Source organism: Lutra lutra, chromosome 6 (genome assembly GCF_902655055.1).
Source record: "Lutra lutra chromosome 6, mLutLut1.2, whole genome shotgun sequence".
In the NCBI taxonomy this organism is placed as follows: Eukaryota; Metazoa; Chordata; class Mammalia; order Carnivora; family Mustelidae; genus Lutra; species Lutra lutra.
Window position 1 is genome coordinate 143480340 of NC_062283.1, and position 27451 is coordinate 143507790.

The 27451-nt window shown below is 44.4% G+C and overlaps 1 protein-coding gene across 9 annotated transcripts in view; it reads left to right on the forward strand.

The window, feature by feature from the left end:
* The first annotated feature begins 914 nt into the window (after window positions 1–914).
* The window catches only part of ARID1B (AT-rich interaction domain 1B), a 441388-nt gene continuing 414851 nt past the window's right edge, over window positions 915–27451 (forward strand). For 6 of the 9 annotated variants that reach the window (XM_047732510.1, XM_047732515.1, XM_047732511.1 and 3 more), the window contains exon 1: window positions 915–3062. In XM_047732510.1, the coding sequence (XP_047588466.1) occupies window positions 1230–3062 (1833 nt within the window). In that variant the 5' untranslated portion in view covers window positions 915–1229. The remainder of the gene's footprint in view (window positions 3063–27451) is intronic. The other 3 variants (XM_047732514.1, XM_047732516.1, XM_047732518.1) reach the window with 1 other exon arrangement.

Consider the following 27451-nt stretch of genomic DNA (forward strand, 5'->3'; position numbering starts at 1 on the left):
TGTTTCACACTGCTTAGAAGCGAACCCATATCAAGAGGGTTAATTGTGCACATTAACCTCCGAAATATGATGAAAGGCGTCGTATAGATTTATGAAGACATGAGATAAACTTCAGCTGTAGCTATTATGGCACCAATAGTGAAATTTCCATGTGCAAGTGGGAGCATAACACACTTGAAGACTTTCCCTTTACAGAGAGGACAGACACGGGCATTTTAAGAAAAATGCTCTTTTGGGAATGCTTTTGCGTTTTCACTGATAAGCCTACACGCAAAAATCGTTATATAAACATCATCTCTGGGGCAGGTGCCGCCAGCCTCAGCACTTATTGAGCACTTGCTGTGTACAGGGCACAGCACTCCCTGAATGCGGCTAACCTTCCCTTAAAGGCTTTCAAATTTCGCAGTTCGAAGAAGTTGTGGCAATCACACTGATGGCCCGAATCAAGGCAGAGAGGCCAACATTCTGAAAAATTACATAACTCCTGGGACAGGCAGTGCTTTTGCACAGATTGCCCAAATATTTTCTTTCTCCGTCGGCTCCCCCAAACCTTGGAGGCCAACAGACAACTTTGCTCCCCAGCCCTTCTCCCTCTTTTGTCTGCTCGTCAGACTCGTTTTCCACCTTTGTATCGCTCCTTTTAGACGTGAAAACAAACACGCGAACCGCCGGTTGGCAAGGAGACGCGGCACGAGGGGAAAGTGCAGCCTCCAGTCGCCCCACGCCACCGCGCTCCGGGCGCCTGCGGAGCCGGCCCAAGCCCCCGGCCCTGGGCCGCTGGGTGCCCGCGAGGCTGTGCCGCGGCGGGCGGGCGGGCGGCGGCGGCGGCGGCCCGCGCCGAGTCCAGTCCGCGTTTTGCGAGTGCACACGAGTAATCAGAGAGAAGTGGATAATAGTTGCTCGGGCTCGCTCGGCTCCCTCTCATGCCGTGCTGGGCCCGATAGGCTCAGTCAGTCGTGTATTTACCCATATCCGGGTTAGAGAGGAAAAGAGAAAAGTTTCATTTAAACCTGAACTAAAAACTTTCACCATGAAATCACACAGCGGGAACAGGCCCAGACCGTAAGGCGTGCCTCCCGGTTCGGCTCCGGAGGGGCCTGCGGAGGGGGAGGGGGCTCGCTCGATTCCCGTCGGGGCGTGTGGATGCGCACAGGAGGGGCCGCTGACTAAAAAGTGGGTTTTATTGTCTCCCCCCGCCCCCCGCCCGGCCTGGCCACGCCGCGGCGATCATGGCCGCGCGGGCAGCAGCGGCGGCGGCGGCGGCGGCGCGGGCGCGGGCAGGCAGCGGCGAGCGGCGGGCGCCCCCCGGGCCGCGGCCGGCACCCGGGGCCCGGGACCTGGAGGCGGGGGCGCGCGGCGCGGCGGCGGCGGCACCGGGACCCATGCTGGGGGGCGGCGGCGACGGCGGCGGCCTGAATAATGTGCACCACCACCCCCTGCACCCCCGTCACGAACTGAACATGGCCCATAACGCGAGCACGGCGGCCGCCGCCGCCAGCACGAACAGCGCCAAGAGCGGCGGCTCCGAGGCGGTTCTCAAGGAGGGTGGAAGCGCCGCCGCGCTGTCCTCCTCCTCCGCGGCGGCGGCGGCGTCCTCCTCTTCCTCCTCGTCGGGCCCGGGCTCGGTTATGGAGACGGGGCTGCTCCCCAACCACAAACTGAAAACCGTTGGCGAAGCCCCCGCCGCACCGCCCCACCAGCAGCACCACCACCACCACCATGCCCACCACCACCACCACCATGCCCACCACCTCCACCACCACCACCACGCACTACAGCAGCAGCTAAACCAGTTCCAGCAGCAGCAGCAGCAGCAGCAGCAGCAGCAGCAGCAGCAGCAGCAGCAGCAGCAACAGCAGCAGCAGCAGCAGCAACAGCAGCAGCAGCAACATCCCATTTCCAACAACAACAGCCTCGGCGGCGCGGGCGGCGGCGCGGCTCAGTCGGGTCCCGACATGGAGCAGCCGCAACATGGAGGCGCCAAGGACAGTGCCGCGGGCAGCCAGGCCGACCCCACGGGCCAGCCTCTGCTGAGCAAGCCGGGCGACGAGGACGACGCGCCGCCCAAGATGGGGGAGCCGGCGGGCGGCCGGTTCGAGCACCCGGGCCTGGGCGCCCTGGGCGCGCAGCAGTCGCCGGTCGCCGTGCCCGGGGGCGGCGGCGGCGGCGGTGGCGGCGGCAGCGGCCCGGCCGCCGTCTCGGAGTTTAATAATTACTATGGCAGCGCTGCCCCTGCTAGCGGCGGCCCCGGCGGCCGCACTGGGCCTTGCTTTGATCAACATGGCGGACAACAAAGCCCCGGGATGGGGATGATGCACTCCGCCTCAGCCGCCGCCGGAGCCCCCAACAGCATGGACCCCCTGCAGAACTCCCACGAAGGGTACCCCAACAGCCAGTACAACCATTATCCGGGCTACAGCAGGCCCAGCGCGGGCGGCGGCGGCGGCGGCGGCGGAGGAGGAGGAGGAGGAGGAGGAGGCAGCGGAGGAGGAGGAGGAGGAGGAGGAGGAGCAGGAGCGGGAGCTGTGGCGGCGGCGGCCGCGGCGGCGGCGGCAGCAGCAGCAGCAGGAGGCGGCGGCGGCGGCGGCTATGGGGGCTCGTCCTCGGGGTACGGGGTGCTGAGCTCCCCCCGGCAGCAGGGCGGCGGCATGATGATGGGCCCCGGGGGCGGCGGGGCCGCGAGCCTCAGCAAGGCGGCCGCCGGCGCAGCGGCTGGGGGCTTCCAGCGCTTCGCCGGGCAGAACCAGCACCCGTCGGGGGCCACTCCGACCCTCAACCAGCTGCTCACCTCGCCCAGCCCCATGATGAGGAGCTACGGCGGCAGCTACCCCGACTACAGCAGCCCCAGCGCGCCACCGCCGCCGCCGCCGTCGCAGCCCCAGTCCCAGGCGGCGGCGGCGGGGGCGGCGGCGGGCGGCCAGCAGGCGGCCGCGGGCATGGGCTTGGGCAAGGACATGGGCGCCCAGTACGCCGCTGCCAGCCCGGCCTGGGCGGCCGCGCAACAAAGGAGCCACCCGGCGATGAGCCCCGGCACCCCCGGCCCGACCATGGGCAGATCCCAGGTAACCCCCGCGCCGGCCGGGCCTGCTTCCGCCGCGGCGGCCTCGCCGCGCGCCTCGAGCCCTAGTTTCTTTCTTTCCGCGTACTTTTTCTGCGTCTTGTACTGGGGGGGAGGCGGGGGCGAGGCGCCCAAAGCCATTTTAACTCGCGGCTGCCTCCCTCGGAGGCTGTGGAGCGGGGGGCGTCCGACTGCGCGGCCCGGGGGCCTGGGGAAGAGTGTCGCGCCGGGGGCCGGGACGCGCGCTGGGATGGCCGGCCGCCGAACACCCCCGCCTCGCCACCCCACCCCGGGCTCGGAGCCGCGCGTCCGGAGCCGGGGACTGCGCCTCGAACGAGCGGTGTGGGCGCCGGGGACGGCTCGGGCGGCTTTTGTAACCGAATCGGCGCTCCCGGCCGGTACGGTCTGGGGAGGGATATTGACCCGGTCTTCTCGGTTAGCGCCAACAATAAGCCTTAACTGGGAAAAGAATGAGGAACTTTGTCCTACCTCCTACCACACCGCGTTCCCTCTTAGCCTGCAAGGTGAAGGCAGGAAAAATAGGTTAGCTTTGTGGCAACCGAGTGTGTTTTTCGTAGTTCTTCCCCGGCTATTCAGACATACTCGATGCGAGCTTTGGGTTGGAATGCTTCGTAGCAAAAATAATACCCCAATTTACAACGACGTGGAGGTAAAATATTCTAAAAGAAATCGATTCATTCCTGGGAATAGCCAGGAAATCCATTATTTGGCTTACAGGCTACTTGAAAGGAGTCACCTTCAACAGATAGGCTATGTTAAAGGGACGCATTCCGGCTAAATTGAACTTATTTTGATCATAGATCAGGCATACATTTTATTCAGCAAGTCCAGGAAAATAGCAGACCAGTGAAAATTGATCTTTTTGGATCGGATTTATTTGAATTTTCTTTAATTTGCTGTCACCCAGGTCCTACAGCGTTATTAGGAAGTGTCCTGCACTCTTGCTGTTTCTTGCTCGTAGGCTGAGCCTAAAGACTGACTTGATCTCCTTTGCAAGGTTTGGAATTTGAATTGTGGAGGTAAACTGGCTGTAATAGTCTCCAGACAGCTGCCTCTGAGTTGACATCTAATCTGCCATCTGATTGGCTCCCCTCTCACCATTGGGCATTTAGCACTGCTGATGTAAATAGAAGTGCTGAGCAGTACAGTCACAAAAATTCTTGCCACAAATAATAACTGAGCTCTATTACAAGCAGATGTAAGGTTGAATATTATTTAAAGCTTAAGTTATTATGAATCATAGTTATTAATAAGAGGATTAAATACTGAAAACGTTATGCTGGTGTCCAGTACACTGGGCATTTACAAAATGAGATCTTTGGCAATCCTAACGTGGACATGCATCTATCACGGACTTTGAATGTAGGATGAGGATATGGCAATTGAAAAATAATTAAGCCAAGAATTTTACCAGTTTTTGGATTTGTAAAGCTTTTGTGAAAGTGCCCTTTACAGATTAAGCTGTGCAAGAAATGAATTGTCAGCCCACGTAGTTTAAAATTAAAAATTATGGCGTTAAAATTTTCCAGGTTCTGAGATGCAACAGTTTCTTCCAGTGTTACTTAATGAGCTTTATAACAAGATTAAAGCTGTATTTCTAGTAATATGTGTTTTAACAGTTCTCATTGTTTTAAGATGTTTGTGGATGAGGAATTTTAGTTAAATTGATGTAATGGTTAAAAATCACAAAGTGAGGAAACTAATTTTGTATACAACAGTCAGGGAAAAATGGATAGTCTTGTGAAATACTAAAAATTATTTTATATTTGCTTCTTGTTTGGAAATATAGAAATGCTCTAGGATTTTTTTTTTTCTCGATTATTTTGTTCGGTTCGGTGATGTGAGCCTTATTTGAAGTGCTTACACAGGTATTAGGGAAACTATCCCATGCAAGCTGTGCTGGGTGTGTTTTTCCCAACTAATCTTTCTCTCAGTAGACATCTTAAATGCTGTGAAAGTTTTTAAAATTCTAATTTGTTAGGAATTAACAGTGGTTGTAATACATGTTTTTACTCAGCTTATTTATTTTAGCAAGGTATATTTTAATAACAACCATATCTTAGAGGAGAGACATGTCAGACTGAATACAGGACTGAATTTAACAAGATAATCATGTGAATCCCTAGCTGAGGACATTAGTGTCCACTACTTTTAAATCTTTAGTTACTGGAGTTTTACTTTTAATGAAAATATATTTTTCTACTCTTGGTAGAAATTTTGTGAAATCAATTTTTATCTTTGATTCACACAAATAAAAACACAGAGAAGCCTTGTGTAAATAAACCCATGTAATTAATTTTAAAAACATTTACTTTGCTTTCTTTTAAAGGGATAGTTTAAAATTCATGTCTTTTAAACTAGAACGGAAGGATGATAGAGGCAGATGTATTATGTAGGTCCTTGTTACTTTACAGTATTATTTCTTAATGGTACCAATCATTTTAAGTATTTTGTTTTCTTGGAATGAGAGTGAATCCATTATGTCCTCAGTGTGACCCTTGGGAATAGGTTTTTTATTTTTGAGGGGGAAGAAAAATGCCGGGCATATGACCTAGATTCACAGATTTCTTTTAGGTACTTTGCCGTGTAACGTGTGGAATGTGTCTTTTTTATATTTTTCCTTTTTGGAAGGCTAGTTTTTATTTAGTATTTGTTAGGATAATTATAAGAAATAGTTATTTGTCCAAAATATTAATTTACTATGTAATTATAGGCCATAAAGTACTGTTAAATCACGTTGTTAAATGATGAAATTTTCTTGTGGCCTTAGCACATTTAGTTTCATTTTTGATTTTAGGAATGGTTTATATTGGGTGGCAAATGTTTTTATATTGGAAATAAAATATATGTGTATATTGTATTGGGGGGTCTTTTTTAAAAGTGAAATAAGCCATTTTATGATACAGTTTGTTACTGGGTTTTTGTAAGATAAAGGAGGTAGAGCAGTCTCAAATGGAGTACTGAGGTCTACTCACGGAGCATAGATTTTATAATGTCTGCATTTGTGCTGAATTCCATTTATTTTATTTTAGCCTTAGTTTTATAGAATAGTATACAGTGTAGTTTAAAAAAAAAAGCCTTATTTACCATTAAAAGAAGCGACTAAGCTGGCTTACAAAGCAGGAAGTTACAGGCTGGTTCCTGATTACCTTAAGATTTGTATAAGATACATTATAGCATAACATCATTCCCCACTAACCCTCCCAATGAAATTTTAGCCTATCTGATGTTGTAAATCTTGTAAAGAAATTATTGTGCCCTAAATTGATATATTTGCTGAGATATAGCTGGCTGGCTGGCTGCTCTGTCGTCAGAGAAGGTAGAATTGGCAACTGTGGTTATAGAAAAGGCCTATCATTTAAAAAAAAAAATAACAAAAGTGTTTAAGAGTTTTCTGTTTTCCTAGGTTACCTGGAATGAAATTATACATGGCTTAATTTTTTTTTTTTTTTTTTTGCATATCCTTATTTCTGTGTACTTACTTTTGACATTTTCTTTTTTTTTTTTTTTGTAACTACTCTTTAAGACAGTTATCACTTAAATTTTTGTTTATATTAATACAAAATTGTTAAGTATGTTCTAGGAAACATCATATTCTTACCTTGGGCCTGTAGTGAGAAACCTAAATCCTCTTTTATCTTTGGTTTCTGCTTTTTATCTATATTTAGGAATGAATTTTTGGTAGGGCTTTTTCTACTTGTTTCATTTTTCCCCAGCATCATATTGTATCAGAAGTATCACAAGTGTGTTGTGGAGATGGAAATAATCCAAGTCACCCTTAGACACTTACACTAATGTACTTTTCCTCTAAATAGCATGTTCTTTCATTAGGATTGACAGAATAATATATTCACTCTGGTATGAAAATAGTATTAATTCTGGTTTGAGGACCAGTTCTGAAAATGTAAGACCATGTGGAGAAAGATTCATAAATTTGGTAGTTTTATCAGACACATATTTAAAGAAAACAGGTGTAAGAGAATGGGGTCGAATTTAAGTTCTATTTCTTATTCATGGACTTTATCACTTTATAATTTGGGGCACAATGTAGCTCAAATGGCTTCAGTAGATAGATACCAACATGATAAGCAAACTGAAAAGATGATCATTTCATTTATTTATACCCTTTTCTTTCCTAGGAAGAGAGTAGTTTGATTTAAAATTTGTTGAGGGGGGGGTCCTCAGAAATTGTATTTACTTTGAAGACTGATTTGGACATGTAAATTTTGGCTGTATTGTATTGGGAACTGTATAAGCATTTACCCAGTGCCCTAAATTTGGAGGTTTTTCTCATTACAAGAATGGCACTGCTCAGTTAAAGGATCTGTGTACTTTGATCCATCACTGAGGAAAAGGAACTAATAATTCACTTGTGTCACTTTCATTTTGGCCTGTGTGTAGATTTGTAAATTTGAGGGTTATATTTATATTTGAAAGAGCTGTTGTGTATCACTTAAGACAACAGATTTATGGGGGCTCACAAGGAATGTTAATAAAACTCAAATTCCTTTTTTTTTTTTTTGCAGTAATTAGATTTTCAAAATGGTTGTTAAAAATGTTTTATGACATTTTATAACACTGTTTATACTTATGGGCCACTTCCACATCTAGGCCTCTTTGGAATGGGATAGGTATTGGTCTCCCGCCTTTTCCAAGGTGTTCTTTCTTCATTTGGAGATTCGTGCAGACTCTCTGTGGATACGTGAAGTAGAGCCACGTACTCGCTGTGTGTGTGTGTACATGTGTGTGTGTGCATGCGTGTGTGCTGGAGGCCGAGGCATCCCTATTTGAGTTCTCCGTGTTTCTGAGGGGTCAAGTAAGAACCAGGTACAACTGCTTATCCCCCAAGGATATATATCATATATCATAGATGTAGAACTGTCACGCAATATTGCTTTTCACAGTTTGGAGGTTATTTATACAAGACTAAGTGGCTCTTTTTGGCTTAATTGGGTGATAGAATTAATTTTGATCTAAAAACTTGGTATATGTTAGTGACTTTTTCTTTTAGAGTTTTGGTGGAAAGAAAATGATACAGGTATTGGTACTGAGGTGTCCTTAAGTATCCCCTTCTTTTGTCTTAGGCTAACCTAGGAATGAATGGAATTGTTGGTATATGCACACTGGAGTTTTAACCTAAACAGTTCACCCTAATTGAGTGACTGAGTGACTTTATCAGAGTAAAATATGGGCTTCCACAGTAAGTTTTCAGCAAACATGTTCTGTTTTCAAAGGCTTTAACTTGGAGTAATTCTAAGAAAACGATTTCCTTAGATTTACTTATTTGAATAGGATCCAATAGGCAGTTTTCAAACCCACTTCTGAATGGATCAGTGCCAAGAATATTAGAAGGCTACTGAGTTTGACAGATGAACTAATGATGAAATTAATTTGTTCTTTGAATGATATTCATTGCTCGGAAAAAGACCAAAGCTCTAAAATCTCAAGCATATCCGGTTTACCAATAGACACTCTTATTTTAGGTAGGTGGCAGCAGAACCTGGGCGAGATCTGTCAGAGCAGGCAGTTCTTTTGAATTGAACAAGATGCAGCTTCTCCTCACCATCTTCTGGAGGATGCTCTTCTCAGCATCTTGTTTGGGACTTGATGAAAGGTGAAACTTGAGAATCAGACAAGTCATTACTTATTAGGTGACTCTGGAAGGGAAGCCATATTTGATGAAATCCAGAAGAAAATCCTAGACCACATTTTTAAAAATATGGGAGGCCAAAAGAATTACATATACTTTTTAAAAATTATGATAACATATACATAACATAAAATTTACCATTTAAACCATTTTTAGGTGTTCTGTTCATTGCCATGAAGTCCACTCATGCTGATGTGCAACCATCACCCCATCCATTTCCAGAATTTTTCATCTTCCCAACCGAAATAAAAAGTTTCTTCATGTCAGATCTTCATATTGTTAGTTATTAACGTGTATTGCAAGCAAAATAATCTTTCTAGAGCCAGCAGTCTTGCTGCTTCATAGTTGGATGGTAAACCCTTCCTCAGATGTTCCCTTGCAGCACTCATGCTGTGTGTATGTGTGTGTGTGTGTGTGTGTGTGTGTGTGTGTGTGTGTGTGTGTGTTTACGCCACTACTTCCTTCCACTTCTAACTTGGGGGTGATCTTCTTCCTAGGTTTGGTCTGTTTGGAAATGTGTTTTGTGTAGGTTAGTTGTTTCACTGTCAGGTCATTAAAAGTTTAAAAGCAGCTTTCTGAAGACTTTCTGTTTAAAGGTTTGGAATACTTTGTTGAGAAAAACGTACTTGGTTAGATAATAAGACATGAAAATGAACTGTTAGCATGATCATTTTCCCCCTTTGCTTCTATCATCTTTTGCATGTTAGCCTCTTTTCAGCACTGGTTTTATCTTTCTAATATTAGTGGAAATCATTTTCAATGTTAATTTTTTTCCAGTTTTGTGTTAAGTTTTGGGCCATCCCAGCTCCCCAAGCCTGAGCAAACATCCATGTGATGCTGTGTCTTTTTCCATAGTGTTCTGGGCCCCAAATTTGTGCTCCCCCTTAGGTTTTTAATTAGTAGTCCTCTGCAAAATTGCAGAAATTCTTTGTATGTGGAAAAATTCCTAAATTAAGATGATCGGTCTTTTAATTAAATTTAGAGGCAGCTGCAAAGGGATGCTTCTTGGATCCTGGCTAGTCTTAGAAACAGGCTATTCTGCATGTAAAATTTGGAATTGTGTTTTAGCGGCCCTTGCTGCTGCTGTGTAGTTAGATCTTTAGACGATCAGTTGTGTACCTTAACACTGAAGTCCACAGAGGACACAGAAATTGAACTGTGATTTAAGGAAGCAGCAGTGATCTCTTATGGGGTAAGCATTTAGCATTTGTGTATGCTCTGAGGTGTAGGCTAGCTAAGAATCTGCTCCGGGTGATCAGTTGGCAAATGTTCATTGAGCACCCATTTTTGTCATCAGCCCTGTGCCGGCCGCTGCCGGTGGCTGGGGTCTGGGGACCGCTGCTGCCGCCCCTGTGCGCAGCGGAGGGAGACATGCTGCCACACCCGGCTCCCCCTGAACCTGGGCCTGGCATGTTGGGCATCGTTGACTTAGAACTGGCTCATTTAAACAAAGTGCAGATCGCAGCCATGTGGGTCAGCAGTCTGTCGGCCTGCTTTTTGGGTGGGAGAGAGTGGATTTTGGCAAAACAAATAATTGTAGATTGTTGTGATATGGTTGATGTGAGCTAGTGACTCTTTTCCCTTTCTACCAATCAATTACGGGCTTAGTGCCACAGCAAAATAAAGATCCCACTACAAAGAATAATAGCTAAAAGAAGAAAAATATAATCACTTTGAAATTTATATAGAATGGTCCTTTTTCTTTTTCTCAGTTTTCTATATTACATAGGCTCTTGGAGAAAAGTTAAAACAGTCTGCTCAGATTTAGGAAGATACTTGGATTGCTGGAGTATTTTTGGTAACTGTTTAGATAATGTATGCTGGCTGAGGAGTAAATTCAGCTACTGCTTCTGGGTCCTGAAATAAACCTTTCAGAAAGCGAGGCATTGATGATTAGTGGAGGCTGTTCCAGAATTCTTAGTCTCTCCTGTTTCTTTTTGTGCTGAGCATCTTAGAAGTTAAACCACTCACTGTACTTCATAGCCTTATTTTGAAATGACTGGTAATTCTAAAATTTGTCTAGAATGTGGCATCTAATTTCTGAAAATTTAAGAAGCAAATTTTAAGATCCCGGGACCATATATTTATATATATCAAGCTCTAACCCCATTTTAATATCCTTTAAATTTTCTGCTTTCAGTATGTAATTTTTATAATAAATTGACTTTACTCAATGAATTATAAATGACCTTGGAAATAGAAATGTAAAACATTGCTACTGCTGAGCAAGAATCTGTCTGAAGAAGCAGGCATATTTCTAGGGGAGCTGGTATGTTTGTTGTATATTAGTTTATTTCTGTGATTATGAGGATTTATGAGAGAATGCGAATATATTACAAGGCATCCTGACGTAATGGAAAGATCGTGGGCTTCGAGTTGGTAAGACTTTGATTCACTTGTAGGCTTGAGTGCCCATTTTCTCTGAGATGCGGCCGAGGCTCAGTTTCCTGACATGAAATTTTGCCTGCTGAGCAGGGCTGTCACAGAAGTCATGCCTGCAAATCCTGCGCCATTGTTACGTGGTCCCTCTTCTTTTCCCTCCAGTGTTCCCAGGGTATAGTGAGCCCCGGGTTCCTGTTCTCTGCCCGGCCTTGCTGTGCTTCAGGGTGTGGTCGCAGATAAGCCCCTGCCTCCATCAATTCTGTGACCCCAGTCCCTCCCAGCTGCAAAATCCTCTGCTGCTTTGAATTTTAAAAAATACAGTGCCTAATCAGCTATGCACCGCTGAACATCTTATTAAACTATACTAGATCCCGGACATGTTCAGTGAATATAAACTGAGGCCTATGCAAATACACAGATTTTGTGGATACCACCGCAGTGTCCCTCACAAAATGTAGTTTTGTACAGATTGGTACTCTTGTAAGCAATTGCATGAATTGGTTTTGGTTGACCAGTGGAGCCTATGGCGGACTGATGTCTTTGAGTCTGAGCTGCTGCCTCACAGTGTCCCATCCTTAATATTAATCAGTAAATTCTGAGAATTATTCCTTTCTGATACTTTTTAGACCTTTCCACTTTCATGATCTACCCAAATGACTAACTTTTTAGGGGAAGTACTTCTTGCAAAGGAACAAGTTTCAAAAAATTAAAACTAGCCTTTGGGATTCTGAGGGGTGGACTTTGGTCTCTGATTTCATGGTTAAGTAACTTACTTCTGCATCTGTTTCAACCTCACTGAATATGTGAGTCACACTTAGTCCTTAGCAAGATTATAATTTACATATCAGGGAGGCTTAGGGTTGCTGTGCAGTAGTCAAAGCTGCCCATGTCAAAGCTGAGCATGCCGAGGACCTATCTCAAATATGTAGGCAGAGAGGAACAGGTTTTTTTTTTTCCTTGCTTCCTCTTGTTAATGCTGAGATTTATAAAAGTATCAGGGACAAAATTTAATTCTATTATGAACAAATACTTACTCTGAGCACTACTTGGTGCTTAAGATACAAAGAGTAAATATAACATATGATCCATAATTTTCCCTGGTGAATTATCATAGACTCCTGGAGTTTTACAAAGTGGAAATTAAAATGAATGGCTACATTATTCTCCTGCAGTTCTGTGCAGAAAGACTATATCCCTCAAAGTGCATCATCTAAGAACTGTTTGAAGAGTAGTTGATAATGTATCCAAACTGAAAATTTCCTTATGAATATATTATACATCTCCAACAACAGTTTCAAGGTAATCTGTTCAGTTAGTGTTTCATGGTCTTATGTGGAAGGTCACTGTGCTCGCAGATTGTTCTTAGGTGCTGTGACATTGATGAGAAAGGGATAATTTGGATTTTGTTTTGGGTATCCTATGGGGATTTTTCAGCGAAAGCAATGACTTTATAGTGTCATTAGCATGAAGGATTTAGAATTTAGTTCATTTGGGGTGCTGGGTAGCTCAGTCGTTAAGCATCTGCCTTTGGTTCAGGTCATGATCCTGGGGTCCTGGGATCGAGTCGTGCATCAGGCTCCCTGTTCAGTGGGTACCCTGCTTCTCCTCCTCCTCCCGCCCATGCTTTCTGTCACACACACACCCTCTCTCTCTCAAATAAATAAATAAAATCTTGTAAAAAAAAAAATTATATTCATTACCTTCACTGTATTGAACAATCTCCTCCTCCTGTGTGTTAGGGCTTTAGGGGTATAGCAGGAACCAAGGCATCAGGCAGACGTTTGTGGAAGAGCCTCCTGTGCGCCTCGTACTGTGGTGGATGATGAATTCCTCGGTGACAAGGACATGGACCTTGATGGATTGACAGTGCAGTGACTAAGGACTAGTAAATGTGCTACACAGTACAGTGTTACTGGTTCAGTGGGAGAAGTCCTGATGTTAGTGGGACATCCCGCAGAGATGAGCTTGAGGTGGGGGGAGAAGTAAGAAGGCTCTGCGCACCAACTAAGGTTGAACAAGCTGAGACCTGGTTAATGAGCAGATGTTAACTGAGTTAACCAAGTGAGGAGGCCTGGAGATGGAAGCAGCGGGGGGGCAAAGGCAGGAGCCAGCAGGTTACAGAACCTGGAAGACTGGACGTTGACTACCTGTGTGACCTAGGGCAAGTGACTGCACCTGCCTGAGGTTCGAAGTTACCTTCTGTCCAAAGAGGTGGGAAAGAAGACTTAACCCATGGAATTGTTTCAGGAAGTACACTTGATAGAGTGCCGACGTACTTACTACCTGGCAAGGAAGGGGCTGTTTTCAAAAAGTAACAACAGATTGTATTTTGTCTTGGGCAAGCAATGAAGATGAGTTAGATGTGGTTCTGTATTAGTTAATTTAACAGCCTGTTATTCTTTCCGCTCGGAACAAATGGGTTAACATTTGAAGGTTATTTCTAGTCCAGACAGTGTCAGTTCTTTATTGCCTGATGTGTCTGTACCTTGCCAAGTGTTTAGGGAAAGTGAGTGATGGGGCAGTTGATGACATTTTAGAAAATTTCATTTTAGAAAAATGTCTGCTGTCATTTGCTAGTTTCTTTACAGTCATATTTTTTTAAATGGTAAGGAAAAATAAAGTCAGATCGATAATTGGGGTGTTTAATTTCACCATCATCAACATTTAGTGACCTTGGTATAGGGGCACTTTACCAGATAAAAAATATCCAGGGAATCTTTGAAAATCATTACACATTGTGTCGTTCGTTGGTCAGTGTAGAGGAATATCCTTATATTACACAGTGAATATTGGCGATTACAATAAATAAGATAGTTTGTGGAATATTTTTATTTTATCTACTATACCATTTAATTAGAAACATGGATTGAATAACTCTGGCCTCATGAGCAATTTAAATTTTGAATCAAAGGAAATTCGCAGTAGGCAGACAACTTGCAAATTGGTGAAATGGATCTTTTGCTTTTAATTAATTTTCTCCATGTGTTAAAGAAGTCGTTGATTAACTGGTGAAAAGTTTTAAAAATTGTAGTCACATTTGTTATGATTTTGCTGGGTTTGAAAGTCTTCCCTTTCCCGACTCTTGTTGCCAGCCCTTTTCATTTTCATTTGAGCAGAGAGAGCGCTCAGGAAGGTGCAGGTTACAGCAGGTAGGAGTGTGCTTTTTGAGTCTTGGTTTCTCCCCTTGGTGTACATTATGTGTGGCAAGACTTGGTCTTCCCTCCTCTACTGAGATGTTTGTCAGAAGTATGAGCACTTTAAAGCAGTAGCGTTTTACTTTTATTCAGCAATTAATTAGTGAAGATAGAATGTGAAAAGCAATTTTGTGTTTTGTCTTTTATTGTGCATTAAGTTCCTATAGTTTTCTGTATTGCTTTCCATATTAACGAGGAAGGAGAGAAGAATGGAGGAGAAGATGAATTTTTATTCAAGACAGTTACATTCGGGTATCTTAAAGGAATGTGCTTTTTTAGTCTATAACTACCCTTTCCTGGTGTTTCATGGTTCTCTGAAGAAGTAATGCAAAGAAGTTATAATCAGCTGTTAAGATATTTGAGCCAACTGGTTGTCAATATGTTGAAGTCTTATTCTTGGTGCGTCTAGAAACTTCATAGAAATCCATTTTATGAAGAAGGAGGTGTACCAGCCTGGCTACACTGGTAAGGCTGAAATCTGGATTTGATTTGCGTATGTGGTATTTTTTAGGGACTCGCAAAGTTTCACACATGAAATAAACTAGGTAGTGTGTGCGGCATCACATGATCAAAATATTTTTCCCCTTACTGCTGCCAGAAGCTATCTATTGCTTTTCAACAATCTTACTTGTTGGGCATCATGCCAAGATGTTTAAGACAACCCCTTACGTGAGCTGTTCCATTCTTAACCTCTTTGACTGAAGTGCTGTGACCTTCACATATGTAGATTAGCCATGTGCTCTGTGAATTGAAACTTGCTGCCTCAGGAAGAAAGGGTTTTTCTTTTTATTCCACTGGGAATTTGACAGCCATTCATCCCTGACCTGGGCAGAGGTAATGCAAGGAAATTGGATTCAAATGGAACACGGACAGATAACACAGGGAGGCAGGCAAGCTTTCTACCTTGTGGAGGATGAAAATATCCTGCGGTATAGAGAATGTGCTGATGCGAAGGATCTGAAAAGCAACAGATAGCGAGAGAGATAGATAAATGCAGGCGTTTTGGAACAGTGTCCTTTTAAGAAAGGAAATTGTCATTATGGGCATTTCTAATTAGCTTTGACTCTACTCTCGTTCTCCCTTTCTAACCCAAGTTTTTGAAATCTATTTTTGCATTAAAAAAAAATTTCTTAACACCACTAGAGAATGAAATAACGGTAATATTATGGGCAAGCATGGACTTAACCTAGAGGAGTTTACATTTAACCTAGAGGAGTTTCTCAAAAGTGGAGGTCATTAGAAAGTTGGAGAGGGGCGCCTGGGTGGCTCAGTGGGTTAAGCCACTGCCTTCGGCTCAGGTCATGATCCCAGGTCCTGGGTTCAAGCCCCGCATCGGGCTTTCTGCTCAGCAGGGAGCCTGCTTCCTCCTCTCTCTCTGCCTGCCTCTCTGCTTACTTGTGATTTCTCTCTGTCAAATAAATAAATAAAATCTTTAAAAAAAAAAAAAAGAAAGTTGGAGAGAGGACAGTATCACCTGTATCTAGAAGAATCAGCAAGTTTCTTTGTCTCTGTGCTCTACTTTTTTGAAGTGAATTGATATACAGAGTTTGAGTCACGTGAGAATTCTGCTGAGTTTTGTAATGATTAATAAAAATAATGAACAAATATAATGAATTTTTGTATTTTTATTAGACAACTAGTTTTAAAGAATGTTTACCTTTGCTTTGTTGGTAAACATACTTGAAATTAAAGTAAAATTGAGTGTAAATACTAGTCGTGACACTTGATTAGGTTGATATGACAGAGTGTTGAGAAGGAAAGTTCTCATTATAAGAATAATGGGTCTGAAGTGGTACTCCAACTGGTTTCTTAGCAAAAGGACGGGATGATTAGGGCCGCCTCAAATTTATGAGTGCTTTCATGTGGCTTTCAGAGCTGAGCCTTTCCTGTGTACATCAGGGCTTGCGAAATATGGGTCAGGGCATCCGTTATGGGCTCTGTGGGAGGCGTTGTTGATACCCAGCCTATTCTGTGTGGTGCAAAAGAGGATGTGTGTGTGGGGAACGTGCTTTACGGATGGAGTAGGCTGAGAGGAGTGCGCAGTTATCCCTTGACTTGAGGAAGACTTGTTTCCTTCCGTATGCGGACTAATAAAAAAGTTGGAGAGAGTATCTGGTGGTGGTCACGCAGCTGGTGAGGCCTTTCATGGATTTCCATTGACACGGTAGACACGAGGAGTGACGGTCCATAGATGGCGGGACGCGGGTCTTACCAGCTTGTTCACGTGCAGTTTGCGAAGATGGAGCAGCAAGTCTGTCCTCCCGGGGAGATAAGTGCAGGGCTCAGGTGAGGAGGGGCCTGCGCCTGAGAAGACAGATTAGGAAAAGGAGCAAAGCAGGCTTGTGCTTCACGTCCGGATGGACAGGTGTGGAGTGGCCATCCTGGGACAGCGTGTAGCTGGGTACGGATGAGGCAGGAGAAAGGTAGTGAGTAAGCAGCCAAACCTTGAGGGATTTTTCTTATTTCTTTTTAAATGGTGGCCTGTAGTTTCATTTATTTATTTGACAGGGAGAGCACAAGCATAAGCAGGGGGAGGAGCAGAGGGAGAGGGAGAAGCAGGCTCCCCGCTGAACGGGGAGCCTGACGCAGGGCTCCCTCCCAGGACCCCGGGATCATGACCTGAGCTGAAGGCAGACGCTTAATTGACTGAGCCACCCAAGCGCCCTCCTAAATGGTGGCCTGTATGAAGACTGTTATATAGGGACATCAGCCTCTCCTTCTAGTCAGGTGTGATTGGTAAAAATATTACCAACACACTGCTTTCCGCTCTTGGGCTCCCAAATCAAGAGCTGCCCATTCAGAGGTAGAGTTTCAGAAGAGCCCTGAATTCAAGTGATAGAATAAAAGCAATAACAGTAATAATAGCCCCCGTCTTTGAACACTTACCTGTGTGCTAGCACATTGTGTCATTAATTGCTGTCTTTCAACAGTCTTGCAAGGCCGTCTTCCAATTTTATGGACAAAGTAATCTGGTAAAATTAAGTTTGTTCAGTATCCAGATATGTTTGGTGTGAAAGCCTGTATTGTCTCCACAAAAGAAGTGGTTCTCAAATTGGTTGTACAGTGGAGTCACCCAGGGAAGTAGCCAGGGCCTTCGAGGTCCCCCACCCCTATTCCGGTGTCCTCAGGCTGTGGAATGGCCTGGATGTCCACTTTTCTCTTCCCACAGAGATTGGTTATTTATTTAAAAAAAAATTTTTTTTTTAAGATTTTATTTATTTGTCAGAGAAACAGAGAGAGAGCATGGACAAGCAGGGGGAGCAGCAGGCAGAGGGAGAAGCAGGCTCCCTCTGGGCGAGGAGCCCAATGCAGGACTGCATCCCAGGACCCTGGACCCAGGACCCCAGGATCATGACCTGAGCTGGAGGCAGATGCCCAACCCACTGAGCCACATAGGTGTCCCAGTTATTGATTTATTTAGCGGTACAATTTAAATAGACTTTTTTGTTCTTGTTAAGATGTGTAGAATTACATACTTATAATCAAGCTTTTACTATATTTTGGCTCCATCGTCATACCAGGCAAAGAAAAAAGAATCTGTGCTTCCAGGGCACAAAGGTGGCTTATTGGATTTTTCCAATGCTCAGTGGTGTCACTAAGCATTAATTTACATCCGCCTGTCAGAGGAAACTGTGGCTGTGACTGAAGTTTCTGTGACGAGGAGGTTGATGGACCAGCATCTAGAACAGTGTCTAGTCCATGGTACCCACTTACTAATAAACAGTTTTGATGGAGAATGGATGAATGGACTGGGCGGTGTCTTGGGGTCTCGAGTTATGTGTGTTATGAGCCCAGAAATCTTAATCCAAGAATGTATGAAAAGAGAATGGGTATGGGAAGGGAGGACAGGTGACAGTCTGGGACCAGATTGGAGAGAAGGGAGAGCACAGGCAGCTGGAAGTGAGAATTCTAGAGTGAAAAACCAACAAACAGATTTAATGCTCATCATGTGCTGGGAGTGAACTACTGTTTCGGCGAAAGTGGTAAGACAGAGTACCAACCCCCGCCCCAAATTGGCAGATCTTAAAATAATCGAGACGCTAATGCATGGTTACGAGAAGAAAGGTAAGGTGGGAAAATCCTCCCAGTGCTTTGGTGAGGTCATTTCATGACATGCAGTCATGAGTATTTCTGTCTTTGCTGTTTTGCCACATGGCCATTCTGGAACCAGAGTCAGTGATATTGCGAGGATATTTAAAAAGCACTTGATCGGCGGACCCTGTCCAATCCCTGTTTGTTATTTATTTAGTGGCCAACTTCTAGGCTGACCGGGCCACAGAATGTTGGGACGTGTCCCAATACCCGTCCTTTTAGTCTTTCTCTTCCTAGTTCTAATGGGAAGGTATGATATTGGGAAATTTCCTTTGTGTGTTCCCAACTAGTCTTCTCTTTTGAAACTTGTCAATAAAACCACATCTCACACCTTTAAAGAAAACCATTTTGGCCCATAACCTTGTCATAGACATGCGGTGTAAGTTCCATTCTACTTAGTACTGCGGAGCGGGCGGCGGGGCAGGTGCAGCGTACTGGCTCCCTTCATGACTCTTTCCTGGGTGTTCAGCTTGTGTTTTTCCTCACGTCCTGACTGCTCCCAAATTTGAGGTTGAGAATATTTCTGAATGACCTACCTCCAAAAGGCTATTTTTAGCTTAGAATGAAATGAAGGCTTTCCTGTCTCCTGTTTCCTATTTTCTAATACTACTTGATTTTGTTTCATTATTTAGAGTAATGGATCATTACTGAGTCATCAGGGGTTTATAGTTTCTGAAGTTAATGCTGACTGCGCCTAAGCCAGCTCAAGCAAATGAATTCACGACCTATTTCGAAGAACCCACAGGAAGAAAAAACCCCAAACTGATAACATGTGTTTTAGGCTGTAGCTCTTTGTCACCAGCATGTCCTTTTCTCTAAGACTGGATCCTTAATTTTGTTTGGTTCTTCAGGCTTATGAAGGGAATGCACATTTCCGATGTCTTAGCAGTCATGTTTTAATCTTATTCACTATGGTAAAAGGTATCGTCTTTTGCTTAGAAAGCTAACACCTGTCTGCCTGGGTTAGTACTTCCAGAAAGTTTCTGTTGTAATGTATCATTCATCCGGTGCAGGGTTTCCAGCAGCGCCAAGGTAACATTCTGAAACAGCTGAGAAAACCTTCGGAAGATGACTGTCCCAGCGCTCAGGAACCCAAGTCTGTCAGAGAGGAAGAAAGCCATTCCCTCCCTTTTCAGGCATAGATGATAGTCATTTGGTTCTCCATGGTAACTTCCTTTTTTGCCATATTATCAGTACAAAGTGGAGGAGTGAGTCGAGCAGCTGTGGGCAGCAGGTGAGAAGTGGGGCCTCAGAGAAGCCGAAGGATGAGATGCGGCAAGTCGTGCCAGCCACGGGGAGGGAGCCAGCTGTGCTGGCTTGTCCTGGTGACCTTCTGGGGGAATCAGGTGAGAAACAGGCCAAGTCTTCCAGGCCTTGCTGTCTTTGGGAGCCTTGGACACCAATCTGGTAGGAGAAACCCTGAGGATAGTAATATGGGGACCTTTGGAGGGCTGTCTTCCATACCCTAAGAAACCTTGGGAAAGAAGAATGGAAAAGCGGGGTTGAGGGTCGTGGGAGACTTTGAGGCTGATGGCAGACACTGTGCTACTTTATGCTTGCCTCATTTAGCAAATAGATATTCACATCTGGTCAGATGCTGATCTGTTTACCTGCTGGCTGAGAGCTTGTATTTCAGGTGCTGGGGACACAGTCACGAATAAAGCACAGCCCCTGCTTTCATAAGGCTTCCCTTCCCATAACATTTAATCCCAGAGGTAGCAGAACGCCTCTCTGCGTGGGGCTGACACCCTTTGTAGTCGGGATGAATGGTGGCATAGGGGGACTCAAAAGAATTGGACACTTTCAAAAACTGGTTATTTACTAATGAGACCGTATACGAATAGGTAGTAAAAATTGCTTTCTAAAGGAACGATCGGGGTTATTTCTGTAGTCTCAGAAATGCTCAGCACACACCCATTGTGTCAGAGGACCGCGATGAAACGTAGCGTTTTTATTCGTGGTTTCGTGGTGGTTGAAATGGCACATGGCAGCCGCAGCGCTGCCTTCATTTTGTCCTGGTTGAGAGGAGGAAGCGGGGCAGACGCAGAGCTCTCGGGGTGAGTCCATGGGGAGAAACCCGATGGTATTGTGACTCTCTGAAGGCGCTCACCTACTTTTGAATCATCCTGTGTATTTAGCGACAGGCTGTGGTTCTGGACATTTTGGGTTTGCGACGTGTTCCAGAGGGCTGGCTGGAGACGCTCCTGGGCAGCTGGAAAGTACAGGATGGGGATTCAGGCCCAGTATAGCCAGATGGGATCTAGGCCTGAGGCTCTGGTGGAGGGTGGCGTCGTGAGGGGTGCTGAGCGGTACCCAGGAGCACTAACGTTGAAGGAGTGGAAGGGGAGCCAGCCAGAGAGCCAGAAAGGGAGATGGAAAGCATGGGCAGAGTCCCACAGAAGCGACAGGGGACGGAGGTTTCTGGAGGGGGACACGTGTAGCTGTGGGAGGCCCTGAGGAATGTTCAGGTCAGAGTGGGTGCTGAGGTCTTGTCATTTGCTCATTGATGAGCTTCGGGAGGACAGTCTGGAGGGAGGCAAGCCGCAGCGGGCTGTAGGGTGACCATGAGGTGAGAAAGAGGCTTCCAGATGGTAGGAAGAGGAGTGCCGGGGTTTTTTTTGTTTTGTTTTGTTTTTAAATTTTATTTAACTGGGAGAGGGGTGGAGAGTTGGGTTTGCTGCGTTGCCTTCTTTGTGCCCAGGCCCCTGTGCCCCCTGCTCCCTCAACGCCAGTGGCCCTCTCCCTCTGCTGTTGGACTGGGCTCCGCCTGCGTGGAGACCGGAAGGGTCCTTTCTCTTGTGTCCCCAGTGTCGGATGCAGTGTCTGGCACCCGGTGGGACCCAGTATACGATTGTTGAGGGGCTACACATGTTACATGAGGTCCCTAATTTAGTCCTCGCAAGCCCTCGTATGTGACTGGAGGGGACCCATGTGCTTTGAGCAAGGCCAGCAAGTGATGGCCCCATGAGTTAAGTCTGAGTCAGATTAACTCCAGTGCCTCTGCTACCTGGGTCTTTGTAAAGGGTGGAGGATACACATATAGTCTGTAGGCCGAGGGGAAGGAGTTGCATTTTTGTGAAGATTACTTACAGACATTTCCACTGCCGTGGGAACATGGCCCCTCCGGGCCAGTAGTCTCAGCCTGGGCAGTGGTCAGCAGGGGTAGAAGCTGTTACACACCTGTCCGTTACAAACTTGTGTTTGGGAGCTGGCGTTCAGGGTTAACCTCCACAAGTTCTGAAAACGTTTGCTCTGTGTGTGTAAGTTAATCTTTGATGTTAAACTCGTTAGGCATGTATGGATTTTCTGCTGTGTATTTGTAGAGAAACCATTCTTTAAATTACAACTTGCTACCTGTCCCCTTTCCCTCATGGTACCTGGAACCTCAAAAGGAAATCACTTGTTTTTCCATTGTACTGAAATGCGAAGTTTTGAGTAATTAGTAATATAAAATACTTTCTTGAACAGTTACTAGGTGTCAGGCGGTGCTAAGAACCGCTTGTCATGAATGAGGTACTGTCATTGTACCCATTTTACAGACGAGTGAATGAAGGCATAGTCTGGATGAGCGTAAGGAGAGTATCTAGGTGACCCCTCGGCCTTCTCAGAGGCGCTGCGTTTGCTCGCAGTGGTGTGTGGTCTGAGCAGTTAGATGAGTGCTCTGCATTTCTGTTGTGGAAGCTGCTACTTAATTGCAGGTTTTTTTTTTTTTTCTTTCTTACTTACATTCACATCATTTGATATTCTACGAGGATATTGGAAACGTCAGTGATATTGGAAACGTCAGTGAAGAAAAATATCCCTTTCCCATAGATGGTATATAATTTGCTTAGACATGGAAGATAGAATCTTCTAAGAAGCTGCACAGTAGGGGGGTATGTACAGCGCACCCCCCCCCAGTGGTCTAGAGGGGAGTCCTTCCCTTCTCTAGTCCTAGGAGAGGTGGCCCTAAGGCAGACTCCCCTTCTGGTCAGGACCCACGCCTTTCTTAGACGTGTCCCTTCTGCCCCTTTTGCTCTGCCAATTAGGAAGCAGTTTTGAACCAAAATGCATTTCTTTTTTGATGAGAACGTGAAGGGGATTTTTATACTTGGTTTACTTTCTATTACCATTCCACCTTCCTAAAGAGGAAACTCTTCGTCCTGATACAGAATGTGACCAAAGGATGATTTTCCAGCAGGAAGAAAGCTTTGTTAGCATCAAGTTACAGTGTCGAACTGCTCTGTCCAGTATGGTAGCCAGCAGGCACATGTGGCTATTTAAGTTAAAATTAATTACGATTACATAAAATTAAAAATGCAGTTGTGCAGTGTGCTAGCCACATTTTAAGTGCTTAGAAGCACACTTGCAGCACAGAATAGAACGTTCCCGTTGTTGCAGGACGTGTTATTGGACAGTGCTGCTCTAGACACTGGTTGCATCTTGTAATTTTGAAAACGCTTTAAAATGTACGATTACTATGCACTGCTCTTAGTGCAGAATGTGCGCTCCTCGAGCTTTGGATGGCCATAAGTAGGACTGAACCTCAATTTTGAATATAATCTTTGTTACCAACAGTACAAATGTGATTATCCAAAATTAAAAATTGATGGGGAAAAAACCAATAAAAGAATATTATAAGCAAGAATTTCTTTCTCTATTTCGGACTGCTTTGTCCAAGCTTTTCTGCCATGTCATCTGAGGATTGTAGGAACAGAGAGGGCGTCTAGGTTGTCCACTGTTTTTAGGAGGAGAGAAGTTGCTGCTGCTCTTTGGAACGGAGCATGGGGAAGGCTGTTTTACTTGATTTTGTTTTATATCCACTGAAAATAAATGTAAGACTGGTTAGTGTTTTTGTTTTTTCTTTCTGAAATGTTTGAAGGAAAGTACTTGATTTCTGTCTGTGTCACAGTTTGAACTTTAACCAGTGGTTTGGTAGTTGGAATAGGTTATGCATTTTGCTGCGGAAAAAAATCGAATTGCTTTCTCAAGGTTGACTAAAATGTTTTAACTCTTCATAGCAAATGAGGCGTGAAACAAATTGTCAAAAGGATGGAGACAAAGTTATTGCAGCACGGAATGTTTAACGGGCTGGTGATGTTCTACCGGAGGTGTGAGCCGAGCAGATAAATGTGTAAACGGCACCTTTCTCCTTTTCCCCCTGCCCGATTTTTCACAGCTTGTCTTCACGAGAGGACCTAAATCTATGTCAGAAAAATCGCAGCCCTTCTGAAAGTGTTAGATTATAGTGTTGCTATGAGGAATAATTAAGAAGTACTATAGGCAATGGATTAGGAGAAATAAACTTCCTGTTTGCAAACATTTTACTGCACATCATCATTAGATGAAGCAAAAATAAATTTTTAGTGTTTCTGGAAGCTAGATTATGTGTAAAGTATGTCACTGCTTCTTTATGCCCATATACTCCTCTGTTCATTTGCTGTGCATCGTTCTACTCAGAATAATACCCTTTTTAGGATTTAGGATTTTAGGATTTAGGAATAATAATGCTTGAACAGAAAGATAATGGAGTGTTTAAATCATGGACTTTTTACTTCTAAAATAGCAAATGTTAATTCAGGGACTGACTAGAGGTTTAATAGGTGGCGCTTTATATTTTTGGCTGCTCCTTCCTTCACTTTCATTTCGAGGCCTCTCTTTAGGGTTTTAGAATTTATTAAGATACAGCAAATAGAAGGTTACAGCTCTCCCAGCCCACTGGGGCTTTTAATTTCAAACATAGATCATAGAATGGCCAAAATAGATGTGCCATAGAGAGTGTGAGGGAGAAGTATGAAATAAATAAAGGGAAAGATTATGCATTGGCCTTCTTTTTCTGGGGCTAAGTATAAGTTACTTTTTATATTTGTAAGTATTTTTAGCATCTTACAAGCAAAGGGGTATATGAATATATGTGTATATATATGTTTATGAGAACACGTCTTGGGTTGTATTTATATATGTGTATATGTATTTAATAGGCAAGCAGCATCTCATCACACTGATCCGAGGGTGTTACTTCTCCATCTTTCCATCTCCTTGTTACTTCTAATGGGTGTATGTGTGACTATGACCACTTTTTTCTTTCTTTCTTTTTTTTTTTTTACTTAACCACTTTAATGATAGGTATATATAGGGATTAGAATAAATTGATTATACAGTTTCCAAGCAACCATGTTTTATTGGACTGACTCCAGGATGCAGAGATGATTGAGGTTGTATGTGCGTGTGTGTGATTTTTATGCATTTATTTAAGCCTTTCAATGAAGATTGAAGAGCTAGCATTTTATTTATGGAATACAGTCAACATTTACAAATTTATGTAATAGAAATGCATGTATATTTCCTGTGAGTTTTCACATACAGAGGGTAATGGATCTAGCAAAGATTGTAGTAGATGCTACTTGTCTTTTTAAGAGGGAACCAAAATATTTTCCTTCCCTTCCTTTCCATTTGCTCTTATCTTTGAGCTACCTTATCTCTGTCTTCTGTCATCTTCATCCCTCTGTGTGCATAGCCGTCTGGTCCTTACCTAAACTTACTTTGTTTCTGCTTTTATGTATGCTTCCCTCCACTCCCCACCCCCTTCAAGTGAATCCGCCTTTTGTTTTCATGGTGTGCTTTTTCTTGCTTTCATTTTGTCGTCTTTTTATTTCTCTTCCTTTTCTTGATCCAGTTCTTTCTGTCCCTCCTCAGCTGCTCACACTGAGTGGATCCATTTATAAGCTTCAAATTCCATATCCTGCCCTAAGTGGGCATTCATACAGGATTTTTCTTAGGTGTCTGTGGTTACCTTTTGCCAATGTGTTTTTTACATTCATTCATTCATTCATTCATTATCAGAGAGAGAGAGAGAGAGAATGCGCCTGCACAAGCAGGCAGAGTGGCAGGCAGAGGGAGAGGGAGAAGCAGACTCCCCGCTGAACAAGGAGCCCTATGTGGAACTCGATCCCAGGACCCTGGGATCATGACCTGAGCCTAAGGCTTAACCAACTCAGCTACCCAGGCGTCCTTTGTCAGTATGTCTTAAAAATTTGACCCTTTTGATCTCTTCATGTCCCTGTTTTGTTTTTTTTTTTCCCTTCCCAAAACTAAGTTTTAAAGATTAGGCAGTATTACTAATTGGCAGTATTTGTAAAGAGACGTTTAATTAGAGCAGGAGTTTAACAAATGCAAACATCTTGCTCAAGTTCTGTACTTTACTCACTGACCTTTGACTGTTTAACTAATAATTGCTTATTATAAGTATGTATTTGTTTGCTTATATTACCCAGGCTGGGACAAACCTCCTGCAGCTTACCCTGAGTCTGGTTCCTCTTAGGCAGGTGCTTATTCTGGAGCCTGGTCGTGGCTCCTTGGATTTGAATTTTAAGGCAGATTTAGCATACACACTTAACTTACCTGCCTCTTGCTGGGCAGCCTGCCTAGTGGGAGGAGGACTAGGCAGAATAATCCCATGAGTAAGGTGTTCAGTTTGAATACCCAGCTCTGCCACTTGTTATTTGTGAAATGGCGATAAGGTACCCAAGTGCCGGGTTGTTTTGCAGAGTAAAAGAGACAGTCTGTGTAAGCATATGGAGAGCGCTTTCCCGGGATTGACTGCTGCTCTCACCATTGCCATTACAGCGAAGGAGGTGTACGCTTCGCTCAGGGGCAGATTGCACTTTGCCTAGAGGACTACTCTGCTGTTAGAGGGCTACTGGGAACAAATTGTTTTCATTCAAAGGCCACCTTTCCTTTTATTTTCTTTCTTTTCCACTAGTGGAGGGAAGAAAAAAACAGAAGAGTTACAAACTTTGAAACCTTGTGATGTGATTGTTTTCCAATTAGAAAGCTCATTTCTAATTTACATTATGGTCACTTTGCCTCTATCACGTGCACTAAATTGGGTTCAGTGCTGGGCCCTAATACCTTAACCATAAACCTTGTTGTTTCTGTGTCCTTACCAGTAAAATGGGGATTAAATGAACTGTCAGGAGAGTATACTGCCTGGGTCCTCAGTAAATGTCAAACTCGCGTGCAGTGCGGCTAACAAACCTTTAAAACGTTGAAAAAAAAAAAAGGTATATGGTTTTCAGAAAGTGCTTTTACTTTCTGAAGTTGGGACACTGTGCCTTAATGTGTCATTCAGTTGAAAAACAGGTTCTATCTATGGCTTTCAGAATTTCATCAGAGCTGGCTTGGAGGCGTCCTTGTTCTCCATTTGTTCTTCTAAAGGCACATTTTACATCAAAATTTGTTTCATGGGCTTTATTGCGTCACAATTTCAACCAAAGCTCAAATGTGGGTTGTTTGATTTTACTTAGTAATAATAACTTTGCCGATCATTTAAGTGCTTTTCTTCCCTAGTTCTCAGTCTTGTGAGATTTGGTTAATATCCCTGTTTTGTATATGTTGAAGCTGAAGCACAGTTCCTTGGTTGAGGACACGGCTTGGATGCAAGCCAGGTTGGGTACCCCAAATCTGAGTTTTGTTTTTGTTTTCGAGATTTTATTTATTTATTGGTCAGAGTGAGAGGGCGTTCGCGTGCAGGCAGGGGGAGCAGCAGGCAGAGGGACAAGCAGGCTCCCCGCTGAGCCAGAGCCCAATGCAGGACTCAGTCCCAGGACCTGGGATCATGACCTGAGCCGAAGGCAGACACTTAACTCACTGAACCCCTAGGTGCCCCAGATCTGAGCTTTTGATGGTGCTCGTGGTCTTTCTGGCATGTTACATGTTAATTAAAGCACTCATGTCAGGGGTTGGCAAACTTTTCCTCTAAAGGGCCACAGAGTCAGTATTGTAGGCTCTGTGGGCACTTAGTTTCAACCTCTGAGCTCCGCTGGCGTGGTACAAGAGGATCCATGGGCAGTGCGTGAATGACGGGCAGGCTGTGTGCCCGTGACACTGTGGATGCCCGACATTTGAATCTCCTGTAGTTTTATGTGTTGTGAAATACTCTTTTTCTTTTGATCCCTCTCTCCCCCCAACTATTTAAATATGTAAAAAGCATTCTTAGCACACTGGTCCCCCAGAAACAGGTGGTAGACTGGATTTGGCCTGCAGGCTGTGGTTGGCCTCCTCCCGGTTTCCATC